The sequence below is a fragment of the Macrobrachium rosenbergii genome, chromosome 5, assembly GCF_040412425.1.
Source record: "Macrobrachium rosenbergii isolate ZJJX-2024 chromosome 5, ASM4041242v1, whole genome shotgun sequence".
Lineage (NCBI taxonomy): Eukaryota > Metazoa > Arthropoda > Malacostraca > Decapoda > Palaemonidae > Macrobrachium > Macrobrachium rosenbergii.
The window spans coordinates 7559463-7573387 of NC_089745.1; the positions used below are offsets into that span (position 1 = coordinate 7559463).

At 34.7% G+C, this 13925-nt stretch overlaps 1 protein-coding gene across 1 annotated transcript in view; it reads right to left on the reverse strand.

Annotated features, from left to right (window-relative positions):
* Nucleotides 1-13925, reverse strand: part of LOC136838477 (uncharacterized) — a 57780-nt gene that overhangs the window by 11739 nt on the left and 32116 nt on the right. The window contains exons 14-18 of the mRNA XM_067103440.1: nt 13568-13763; nt 10954-11073; nt 10617-10736; nt 8004-8185; nt 6104-7076 (exon numbers count right to left, since the gene is read on the reverse strand). Coding sequence (XP_066959541.1) covers nt 6104-7076; nt 8004-8185; nt 10617-10736; nt 10954-11073; nt 13568-13763 — 1591 coding nt within the window. The remainder of the gene's footprint in view (nt 1-6103; nt 7077-8003; nt 8186-10616; nt 10737-10953; nt 11074-13567; nt 13764-13925) is intronic.

Below are 13925 nucleotides of genomic sequence, written 5' to 3' on the forward strand. Positions count from 1 at the left end.
GTGATAAAACTATTAAAATAAGCATTTTTAGAGTTTTTTTTGTGTTTAAACTATCAAAATAGGCAGTTCTAAGTGTTTTCAGAGGGGTTTCAAGTATTCGATATTTTATATTTTAGTTATTCGTGTGTGTGTGTGTGTGTGTGTGTGTGTGTGTGTGTGTAGAGAGAGAGAGAGAGAGAGAGAGAGAGAGAGAGAGAGAGACGTCCCCAGCGAATACGGGGGGTTTACTGTACTGATAACAATTACAAGTGGAATGGAAAAAACAAAACTGTTGCTATTGTGAATTCAAGAGAAAAGGTATGATGTTGTATCTAGTCCATAAATCTCAGCATATCACAAAATAATATTTGAACAGAATAGAACAGAATATACAATTTATGCCAAAGGTCAAGTGCTGGACCCTAATAGGTCATTCAATGCTGAAATGGAAACTAACAATGAAAAGGTTTGAAAGATGTAACAAGAGGAAAAATTCGCAGTTGCACTATGAATCAATTGTTAAGTGAGGGTGGAAAGTAAGATGGAAGAAAGAGAAATGAACAGAGGTACAGTAAAAGGAAGGAATGAAAGTGGTTGTAGCTAGGGGCCAAAGGGGTGCTGCAAAGAACCTCAAGTAATGCCTGTGCTGCACCATATGAGGTGCGCTGATGGCGCTACCCTCGTATGGGGAAAACGATATCTGACGCGGGAAGTCCTTCAAAATCTATGCAAACATATGTCACCACATTGCCTCTTGCTTTCTACTTTTCATTGCTATCAAACTCCAATGAGGAAAGTAAAAATTTACCATAAATTTTAGCATTTCAGGATTTTTCATATCAAATATTTATGTACTGTATACCAATACACACTAATAGGGTACAGTATACAAATATATAGACTGTTATATATATGTGTATATATTGTCACAACCCTGGTGCTCATCAAAAGGCTCTTCCTTTCATTTCATGTTTATACAATTCTCTTACAACTGGGAAAAAAATACCCATGTGGTCAGAGAGATTGTTCTGGTTTGACATGTCATAACACATCATTCAGGCTTTGTGTATGTGGGTTTTAAACATCACACAAGGTGCTTATACATCAGAATTTTCACACCTTTTAAATGTCTTGTATGGGTGGTATTATTGCTATGGAAGTATTCAGTAACCTTCACCATAGTGTGTGGAGGCACAGACACTCAGCGCCTTCCCCCACAACACACCCGTGCGGGCTACCATGATGTAGCCAGGTAGTGGGGCTAACCTTCAGTACCACACAGTACCCCCTACACACCTACATGTTATTTAAGTGTCACAAAGCAAATCTTATACATGAAGACAAAAGTAGTATCAGTAAGTATTAGTAAAGGAACTATTTTATAAGAGATTAGTTTATGTCAAACAACTCATAATTAGTCTAATAATAATAATTTATATACGGTATCCAACAAATATTTATGTACATATACAGTATAATGAAGTGCAGGTGTCAATAGTAAAATATGCTGTTGCAGTGAAATCATAACAATAAGTAAAAGAAAAACCTAGCACAACAACATTACAAAGCATGAGTGGCAACCTCTAGGGGAATAGCCTGGAATTTAAATACCCAGTGAGACACTACCAAATGCAGTAACTGCTGTTTTCCGTTTTGAAAGATTATTTTGCAGGTAACTACACCATAAAAATTGACCTGTAGCAGTTATACTAATTAACCCCCAATGAGTTAAAATACATAATAAAATTTCATCTAGCACGACTACAGTAATAAAGTGCAATACATACTCTACAACTAAAATTGAAAAGCAGAAGGGTAGTGGAAATATTTGTCCATGAAATAAGCAAATAGTACCATTCTCTTTCAACATCTGGATTATCATCATTACAATAGTTTAACCTGACCACTGAGCTGACTATCAGCTCTCATAGGGCTGGCCTGAAGGATTAGAATGAAGCACTGAGACCAAATACGAAAGTCATTCATCGTGGTGACGAATGAATGGAAATTAAAACCTGAACACAGACATATGCTTTTACACTGGAACACACGCACACATTAAATATATTCACTTGTGTTTCCTCATACGCACACACACTAAAAAAAATTAAAATTCGGAGTAAGTTAAGTAACATTTTTAAATTTTGTCTTCTGTAAATTCATTAAATGCCCTAAAGGTTTTTGTATTTCCATTATTTACTTATTTTTATACTTTATCAAGTAAATTACAGTTAGAATGACTGAAAATGTTGAAGATTCTGAAAATTTCCCTCATCATTTTATCTCAACATCTGGAATATGCCACTTATCAAATTCCAATATATATTTGTAAAACATATTCTGAAACAATGCAATTTCAATCTTTTTATCAGTTAAACCAATCTACATTAAGTATTATCTGGTAAACTTCAGGTAGTGACTCAAATGCAGATATAACACCTCAGAAGTGATGGTTAGATTCAGCTTTGAGATAAATCTCACTCACTTGAACGGAAAATGAATACTATAATATGACATTTGAGTATGAACTCCAAAACCACACACACACACACACACAAAACTATAGGGGAATTTGGGAGTCTTCATAAGCTAATCCAACTCTGATTCACCAAAGCAATGAAATGGAATTTCAAGGGAATATGACCAAGATCCTTCGTTACATTATCAACAAGGGACGACCTGAAGCTCCAGTGGCAATCTGAATTTCGGTATTATGAATAGTTTTTTAGGTTTTCAGTTCATGAGGAGAGGCAAGAAGTGAAAACCTTGCCTCCTGAGTACACTTTCATAATGGTATAGCTTTCTGTGGCCTAATTAGTTTTGTGAAACAATGCTCTTAATACGTGGAACACCCTCAAACTATTTCCAAACTAGACAAGTGAGAAACCATGAAAATCAGTTTAAATACTATTCCAAATTAACTAAAAACAGATCTGAGAGTGACTGATAGCTTTCAGCTGACAGAAGTGGACCATCAATGCTTTTATTGTCTAAAACTTCAAGTTATATTTTCTTTCCTAATTATCAATTTGTAGATGATGTCCCTCAGATACTACCTACTTTGAAGAAGTTAAGGGGAGGAAAAATCCTCAACAATCAACCTACAGAATATATTTTTGGGGATTCAATATCCAACTGCCTTTACAGAGACAGTAACACTGAACATGCTAATTTGGGGCTGCTACTTTTTGACACTGAATAAATAACAGTGTAACACCTACTTGGATATGAAATCTTCATGGAAAAAAAGGCTTTCAGAAAAAGTATAAATACTAAAGTATTTACACAACAGTACATGTACTGTAGTGTGTCATATCTCCAAGTGGTAACATGCTTTTCCCCGACAGAGAATTAGACTGTTTCAGTAGCAAACTCTTGACAAATACACGTTCCTAAAGCCACACTGCACTGCAGTAAGGTAGTTAAATTCCAGGTACCACATTATTCTAACACTTGACCCCTATCGCTGACTACTAATAACAGACACCACCCTATTTACGAACATTCAACTTACAAACATCCAGAGATACAAATAAATGGGATTGTAAATTAAAATTGTGTTCAGAGCTCAGAGTGGCCCCTTTGCCTCCCATGATTTTAACTTTTGTTTTGCACACTTATTCTGTATATAAAGTACTGTAGGCTATGTACAAGTGTATTGCATTTTAGGATGAAAAAATGCACAGTACTGTATTGACTTTATATCATACTGTGCTTAAACAGACTTACAAACAATTCAACATACAAACAGCTGTCCGGAACGTAACTCGTTCCTAAGTAAGGTAGTGTCTGTACATCCTTTTTCCTGGATTTACACAAAAGGCAAAAACCTTGCCAATTCCTAAATCAAACCAAACATGTCCCTATGAATTCAGTGGATAATATAAAACTGGATTTTATAAATTAAATCCATCTGGAGCATGTCTGATCATGGCAAACAAAATGACTAAGGGCATCTTTAGCATTTGCCTGGGCAAATTTAAAATCTCTCACTGAAACGTGAAAAATTTATACAAGACTCTCCTCATGTGGCATGAAATGTATGACATTTTACTCCTTTCTCAGCTAAAAGACTGTAAATGGTTTATCATATTTCTTTGCAACTTTAGCACTGGGCTGCAATCCATTTTCCTTTTTATACCATTACTGGAAGCTTCTCTTCCCACTCTTCTGGCCCTATCTCTTACTTTGTCAGTTTTAAAATATTCTCATAAGCTCATGGTTGGCAAGCTTTTTTGCTGCTTTTATAAAGTCTTTTGTTAATCTAAATGGTCCTGGAACTTATTGTTTTTTTATTTCCCAAGATCCCCTTTTAACCTCTTCAGCAGTTAAATTCTTTAATGGTCCCACTAATCTAACAATATTCATTTTCTTCATTCAGATGATTTCCAAAATAATACCTTCACTGTTCCAATATTTCTCTATTTTCCTCTTCCAAAATAATACCTCCACTGTTCCAATATTTCTCTATTTTCCTCTAACATCTCCATTCTCATCTCTAGTACAATTTTTCCCTTTGACAGATCTTTCCCATTTCTCCTTTGCCACTGCCATCAGCCTGCCTTTTACCATCTCTCTTTTCCTTGTACAGTACACAATTCCATACTCTTCCCTACCTGTCCTCTACCAGAGCTTGATGGATCTCTTCTTCTCTTCATGTGCCCTTTGTACATCTTTACAACCCTCCCCCACTGTCACCCAAGTACTGTACACTATTTCTGCTGCTTTTTGTATAGACCTCCTTTCAGCAGTCTCTACCAGTCACTCCTAAGATTCTATATAATGTTGACACTTTCTTGATATTTTTTATCAACTTCATTCTTTAGTTTTCATGGTTCTACTCTTCTGACTGACTTTTCTCAAATAACCATTCTATTCTTCATACAGTTCAAAAGTGCAATCCTTTTCTTTAATGCTGTCCACACTTTCCATCACTGGATAGATTGGTGCTTCAGCTTCTCCACTCTAATTTGTGTCAACCTCTGAGTTTCTTTTACATAATGTTTAGCTACTTTAATCCCTGGTTTTGGCAAAATTACAATACTATTCATCCTTCCTGATTCTTTCATTTATGCCATTTCTACATTTCTGGAGAGAGTGTGTGTGTTTAGCTACTTTAATCCCTGGTTTTGGCAAAATTACAATACTATTCATCCTTCCTGATTCTTTCATTTATGCCATTTCTACATTTCTGGAGAGAGAGTGTGTGTTTAGCTACTTTAATCCCTGGTTTTGGCAAAATTACAATACTAATCATCCCTCCTGATTCTTTCATTTACGCTGTGTGTGTGTGTGTGTGTGTGTGTGTGTGTGTGTGTGTGTGTAACAGCTTTTACCTTTTGTCTCATCCATTTCAGTCTTGGATGATATTTTTTTTTACTAAACTGTAATCTACATGAAATTAAGCTGCCAGGGTGAGAATCAAATGCAATCAAATTCTAATAAAGTTAAAGACACACAGCTGGGAATGTTTCAGTCAAGTAGATTTGATTTAGCTTCCCTGGCATCATAACATCAAAGGTCAATGGTGCTGACATCTCTTGTTAAATATAAATAGTACAGTATATAAATACACATAAATATGTATACAGTTAGCCACCTGTATTCGCGTTCTCATGATTCGCGAACTCACGTATTCGTGGATTTCTCTGTGGAACATATCTACACATTATTCACGGAAAATTCGCCCATTCACAGTACTTTTCACTGAGAAATATTCGCTAATTACTGTATTTTCATATCATTTTCATGACTAAATGCACTTTTTGTGATAAAATTATTAAAATACTCAGGTATAAGCATTTTTAGAGGGTTTTTCTTGTGTTTAAAATATCAAAATAGACAGTTCTAAGTGTTTTTCGAGGGATTTTAAGTATTCGCGGATTTTAGTTATTTGCGGGGGGGGGGGGGTACCCCGCAAATACGGGGGGTTTACTGTACTGTATTGATAAATTCATATTCCTGATTTCCGAGAATAGACAAATCATTCCACAGACTTTTAACAGCAACAATTTGTCTGTATTTCAGCATATATAAATATAAGGAAAAAAATAAGGATTGGCTGAATAGAAGAAATAGAAACTTCCCAAATACTAAACTACAGTGCTAAAATTTGTTATCTTACCTTCATCCTCCGGGTCTCTCTTGTATCTTATAGAAGTCTTCAAGCTGGTACTGTTGACAATATCTTGAAATTCTTGAAGAATTTTACTAACACCCACAAAATATGTCTTATCTTCAAAATTAAGACAACTGGGTGGTTTTCTTAACAAGTGGAAAATATCACCATATTCTGGAGCACTTGACAAAAACTGAATGACAACCAGATCAATCAGAGCTCTTTCAAAAAGTGCAGCTTTGCTTGAAGAACCAATAAGCCTTCTAACTATAGCTGGGTACTGACCAATTTGACGGACAGTATCACACAAGAAATATAAAACATCACTTTTCTCTTCAATTATCTTGGAACTATTAAAAATTTGGTGCAATACAGACAAAAACAACTTCATTAATGGTAAATGTTTTTTAACGGCAGGGATCAAGTTAACTTTAGAAATCTTGGACATCACAGAAATATTCCTTTTAAAGTTAACCTCCTTCAGAGTTTCTTTTAAAAGGGACTTGTAAAGCTTAGCGTTGTAAGTAACACTGTCAATGTCATCTTGGCTAACAGGAATGCTTTGTAGTTTCCAGCTGTTCTTACTGTTTATTGCACAATTTGCACATAATAGTTCATCAGTGTGAGTGTTGACATGAGGTAAATATAGCTTTTTCAAAACTTGGTAACAATCAAAATAACATGATGGTATCAAAATATTTCCTCCTGAAGACGTATGTAGTAACTTCACTAGATTACTCAATTCGGCTTCACATCTCACAAAATTTGCCACTTGAATTAAACTTTCATCCCAACCAAAATGTTTGTATAGATTGTCAGGTGAAACCAAACTTTTGTCCCTCACTTGATTTTCTGCTGATGCTGCTCGTTTATTCCTTCTCAGAGACTGCGATGACAAGCGTATCGTCTTGAAAGCTTTTCGAGAGGTAATAAACTGATCTTCATTAACTTTCATCACATCCAAACTGCCATTTCTAACCTAAAAATATAAAGTACTGCGTCAAATCTATTGCACTGTACTTTATATGTATGTATATTACCAAATTTTAAACCAAAGATGGTATAAAGTTATGTAATTACAGTTGAATTGTACATTTTTAAAGTCAATACTTCTTGTTGATAGTACAGTAGTAGCAGTGGTAGTACTATTAACAATACTTAACCACAGAGGTACACACTGTATAAAAATACAATTTCATAACCTTCAATATTTCTAGTCATCATTTAACCAATGATCATTAATCATATTTGTAGTTTCCTGTTATCTCTATCTTATCAACACTGTATAATAATAGTTTAAGACCCAAACACACCACCATAAATATGATCATGATGTACATCCAATGAGGAAAATTGCCCCACAATATATAAACAGAAGATAAAACATCTTCCTTTCTTTTTAAAATACCTCAAACATTTTTCAATAGTTGAAAAAAGTTTTTCTAAAGAATTTTACCCAAATTGGTTAGGAACGATGGAAGCATTGAAAACTAACTGTTAAGTGACTGAGTAATTAGTTAACACTACAGATGATCAAGTATCATCATCAGCTAGTTTAAGAAGAATAGTACCTCACGTGGTAGTTAACACACAGAATGAACATTGGAGCTAGGTGACTAAGAGATCCTCATGAACAATACAAGCCAATGGTTAATTTAATCTCTCAAATATCTTGCTCCCTTACCGAGATTTCCAAAGCTGAGAGCTTTGCCCTAAGTTTTAGATCTATAATACTGTAAATGTTTTATAGGTAAATTTATTCCCCACAAGATGTGCCTGAATCCATAGGTTGCAAAGAATACACTGCCTTGACAGCGTATTGCATATACGGTATAAACTTAAGATATCAAAAATGGGTGAACCCTTTGTACTAACATAATGAAGCAATACAGATAAGGATACATACCTTTATAGTGTCCAAATTTGACTCGACAAAGATAGACTGGGCGCTAACTTTGGGAAAATTAGCTTTTTCCAGTACATACGAAGAATCGGATCTATTCACAAGTAACTGTTCAGGAACATGTATACCATTGATGGTCTGTCCTTCCAACCAATTAGTTTTGATGCTCAGGATTCTATGACTTCCTATAACATAAAAAACCAAGACCATGGTGAGAAACATTTATTAAACACTGCCTTCTATTCAGCAAATAAATTCATAAGAACATATAAGAAAAGTTATTTAAGTAGAAATATGAATAGAGTGGACCCCCACTTTCATGTGCTTCACTTTTTCATGCTTTTGCTTTGTCACATCTTTCAATTTTACGCAGGAAATTTCATGAATTCGTGAAATTTTCTGTCGACCATATCCATAAAATTATCACTAATTCACTTTTTTTTTGTAGAGCAGCACTGTGCATTCACTAATCCTGAATTTTTTCATTAAAGGATATGTATACTAAGAGAGAGAGAGAGAGAGAGAGAGAGAGAGAGAGAGAGAGAGAGAGAGAGAGAGAGAGAGAGAGAGAGAGAGAGAGAGAGAGAGAGAGAGAGAGAGAGAGAGTGTTTATATCGAAGTCTAAGCACAGTACTGTATAAATGGACTCTGTAAGTGAAATAACGTATTGATATTGTGCTGTGTTTTTTCATTAAAGGATAGATATACTGAAAGAGAGAGAGAGAGAGAGAGAGAGAGAGAGAGAGAGAGAGAGAGAGAGAGAGAGAAGAGAGAGAGAGAGAGAGAGAGAGAGAGAGAGAAAACTGATGTGTTTACATCGCAGTCTAAGCACAGTAACTAGCTGGGAACAAGACTTGACAGGCGCCATTAAACTATAGCTGGGGAAGAGAGTAAGAATGTGCTGCCTATGTATGAAATTCGGATTTGAAATATTTTTAGTGATTAGAGATGAAACATCAACAGTGATAAAATATTCTCCTGTGTACTGTTATAATGTGTGTGATAATCAGTGTCAACTAAACTTGTAATGAAATACGGTGCAATAAATCAAAGCAAAATAAATATAGCAACACGTGTATTTGTATGCGTTTATTTTCGTGTTTTTTTATGTTTCTGGTACAGTAACTGATATTTCATTAAAAAGGATATGCACAGTACAGTACAGTACTGATATAAGGGAGAGAGAGAGAGAGAGAGAGAGAGAGAGAGAGAGAGAGAGAGAGAGAGAGAGAGAGAGAGAGAGAGAGAATTTTTTAGTAAATTTATGGGATGGTGAGGACTAACCACAAAATGACTAGGTTGAGTACAATGTAAAGAAGAACTCTCTGTACTAAATAATTTTTCTGTCATTAATGTATTTGTGCTTATGTACAAATACATTTATGATAGAAAATACTAACATGCATTTTGTTTGGAGGAAAGTGTCCCGTTGTTATAAACTACCCATGTATTTTAGATATGCTCTGTACTGCATTAGTATTATCCTAAAATACGTACTGCACAGTAAACATTTCAAAATCTTACAACACAGCAAAATATCAATAAAATGTATGTACTGTACATTATGCGCAGTACAGTAGACGATGTACAAGGTTACGTTAGGTAGAAAATGTGCATGTCTTAATTATAAGGGATACTTAAGTCAAACAGTTGTAGGTGGGTATGTAATGTTGTAAGATGACTTTGAAATGATATTGGGGTGTTTTGGGATGACAGTTTAAGGTATATTTTTGTTTGAACTAGTCGGGCGATGAACTGTTAAAATAGTCAATTATATACATTTTAGGGGTTTATATACTTATGAGTAACAGTTGTAGGAGGGTAACATAAGATGACTCTGGGTGTTTTGGGATGATGGTTTGGGGTGTATTTTTGTTTGAACTATTAAATTAGGCAGTAAACTGTTAAAATAGGCAGTTATAAGCATTTTTGATGGGGATTTTGCATTTCCGCGGTGGGTTCTGGAACCTATCCCTCCGAAAAAGTGGGTTCTATTGTAAGCCTATTTCCATAAAATCTAACCACTGCAATATATGTTAAATGTTTTATTAGCACTTCCATGATCACTACTACACCGCTTACAAAAATGGTTACATTTGCTTTATATAATTTTAATGTATTGCTTCTACTCATCATTAGAAGAGCAAAACCTATACATTAAAAATGATTCAATTTCTAGAATGGTAAGTCTACCTTTAAAATAATTAAAATGGACTGCTTTACAACTGGAATATAAAATTTAGGCCAAGAGCCAAGTGCTGGAACCAATTAGGTCATTCAGCGCTGAAAGGAAATTAAAAGTAAAGAAGGTTTTAAAAGTGTAACAGGAGAAAAACCTTGCGGTTGCACTATAAAACAACTGTTAGGAGAGGGTGGAAGGTAAGACAAAAGACAAATAATATGAACAGGGATACAGTAAAAGGAGTTAAAAGGGCTGTAGCTAGGGGCTGAAGTGATATTGCAAAGAACCTCAAATAATGCCTACAGTGCACCATGCAAGGTGTACTGGCGGCAACATTCCCCTACAGGGGACTACTTCATCAATACAGAACAAAACTTCAGTTCTTGGTAATAAACAAAGATAAGCTATGTAACTAAATAACATGTTTTCCTTACCAGATATTTTGGGCCGGCTGAAAGAGTTCAGTTTCAATGGGGTCTCAAGGTTAATACTGCCAATAACATTACTTTGAAGGTTACCTCTGTACGTCAAATTACCATCAACTTCTAGCTTTCCTGTAAGTTTGTAATATGATATCAAGGTGTTAATCTAAATTAACGTAATGAAAAAAGAATTTACACTAATTCTGCAGCATTTCTTATTTTTATGTGGTTGTGAGTTACAAATAACAGTACGTATATCAAAATTCCATGATTAGAACAAAGACACTAACGAGTATAAATTTATTTACAAACCTCTAAGAAACTAACAAAGATGAATTTATTTACAAACCTCTGACAAAATTATATTCCCCTGTAATAATGATATCCTCTTGAAGTTTAGTGACATTGATGCCATTAAGAGTCTGACACTCTAATTTAGTAGCCGAAGCAGAAGAACAATGGATATAATCTGGAAAAAAAAATAAGCTATTATACATTCATTTGAAAATATTACTTAGAAATTTAAGGCAAAAGTAACAGTGAAACAGATACAAAAGTTCAGACAAGTACTTTGTGATAAAACCAAGAAAAAGCAGTAAAATACCAGTATTCATTACCATTAAATGGTCAGTGCTTAAGAAAATCCAGGCCATCATGCTTCATTAAACAACAATTGTGAAAGTAAATGTGCAATATCCTCAAATGCAATCAGAAGCCCATTAGCTGTGAATCTGATGCAACATAAGGATCTCCTCGAAGACTTAACAGTCATCACTTTAAATTCTATATATAACAAAAGCATTGGAGCTACAGTCATCTGCAAAGTAAACACATTTCTGTGTTCAGATGCAGAGCATTCACTGTGCTTCATCAATAATTATGGGGTAAGGTAAACATTTAATCCAAAACTGTATAGGTAAGGATCAAGTAACACTGAAATGCAGTACTGTACACCTAAGTGGGAGGAGTTGCCTAATGAACTGATTTTCTTTAAAAATCTAGTAACTGGCAAGCAAACAAAAAAAAAGGGTCGATCTAATGTTGGACACGATTATGGCTTGAGCTACACAGGCCAGGTACTAAAAGTTATTTTGCACCATCATAACAGTTAATGTTAGATATCAAGATAATGAACCTGTGTGATATTTTTTGTGATGTGATGCTATACGGCCTTGGGTGCCATAGATTTCTCTCACAAAGTTCCCTCAAATAAATTTGTCAGTTTTTCCTACTTCCACTGAAGAATCATCAGGCATGGATGTGCCATTTTGAAACCTATTCACTCTTATAATATTAGGAAAACATTTACAGAAAGTGAGTGCACACCATTTTATGAAGTCCAACATGTTTAACCACCGTAGTTATTATTTACATAATCTGCAAAACAAAAACGTTATTTGATCAATCTAAAATCCCAATTACACGAGGTACATGATTCTAACTACACCATGACACTGTTCAATGCTGAATTTAATTCATATAGAATAGTAAAAAAGGCAACTGCATCCTTGTTCCATGATTGGTATTACACAGTTTTAAAGGGATGTTACATCTCCATGGTGACTGGATGGGTAACTTGAGTGTAATAAGAAAGATGACAAAGCTGATGCTTACTATGAAATTTGAATTGTCTTATTTTTGGAAATAACCAGTCACTTCTGAGATATATAAAATAAAAGCATTTGGTGAGTATACAAATAAATATGTCAAAGTTTAATCATCATTTACACCCTAAAATACTTTTCCTGTATCTGGATTCATTTTATAATTCCCTACATAAAAACAAAGCTGAAAAACAAACTTTATTAGTTTTAAATGTAACAGGTTGATTATTATGTTACAAAATTTAGTCTTACTATCTTGTGTAACTGTTCAAAAAATATATCTTTGTTGAAGTGTTCAATAAATACATTACAAAATACTTCAGTGTAGTTCATACCTAGTTTTCTGTCCATTACTTTTACTAACTAATAAGTTTAATGGACAGAAAACTGGAAGTAGTTTGTAATGTACTTATCTAATGTTTAAGGCTGAATAGAAAGCCCACTTATGTCTTTGGTTTTAAGGTGAAATTTATTCAGATTTAATGCTTCCTTTTTTGCTCTTGTTTAATAGATGTTTCATGGTAGGAATGCTAAGTAGACAAAACGGCAGAAATTATACAAAGGAAAACATATAAGCAGGTGAAATTTCAGTACCAAGTCTAGGGAGCAGCATAAGCTTAAGCCGATTTTCTCTAGATTCCTGCCATGAGATATCTATTGAACCAAGAGCAAAAAAGGAAGGGTTAAATTCCATTGTTTCACCATAAAACCAAGGACGTAAGTGAGCTTTATATTCAGTGTTGAGAATTTCTCCCCTGGACCTTCACCTGATCTGTCTCCATCTATGGCCATACCCCATGATTTTCTGAGCATTCTCAATGCATTTCCTCCTGCCAATTGCAAACTTATATTCTTCTAAGTATTCCCCTTCTATTCTTACCATATACTTAACCATCTCTATCTTTGTCTGTTCACTTTACCAAATTGAGAACAGTATACTGGCAGTCCCTGGGTTACGCCGGGGGTTCTGTTGTAGCGCTGCAGTTTACGCCAAAAAACGGCGTAACCCGAGACATCGTTAAAAATCGTAAGAAAACCTTACAATTAATCCTTTGGGTAACTTGACAACGCCGTAATCTGCACTTTATTAAGTTTATAAAAAATCCTCCAAATTTCTACCATTCTGCCATTTTTGAGTCATATTTCTTCCGTCGGATCAGTGTTGTAAGCCCCGAACATGTGTTGTAACCCGGGAAATAATTTTTAATGAATACATTTGAAGAGCGTCGTAAACTCGGAATGTTGTAAGCCGGGTCCGGCATGACCAGGGACTGCCTGTACCTTAGACATGTAACAAGATTAAGTTACTATATAGCCATGTTACTAACCATACCATGTGGTGACAAGTGTCTTACTTACCCTTAAAATTGATGTTGCCAATAGACAAATATCTTTGGTTTCCAGGAACTGTCTCACTAATAATTTTTTCAGCATTAACTTCTTGAACATCAAAATTTCCCGCAAATATTACATCCTTCTTAAATGTGTGTTCCCTTGAGAGAGTTACATATTCTGTAAATGGGTGCCCTGCTAATGAATTTGCCTTGACATCTGCCTGAAAAAAATGATAAATCTTTAAATGTACAGGTTGTAATAACCAGGACAAAAGTTTGCTAGCCTCCATGAGGAGAGCTACCAAAACCAATTCCACACAATATTGGAAAATTTCAAAACATGTACCTTACTATATATCCAATTTGTAGGTACTGTAATATCT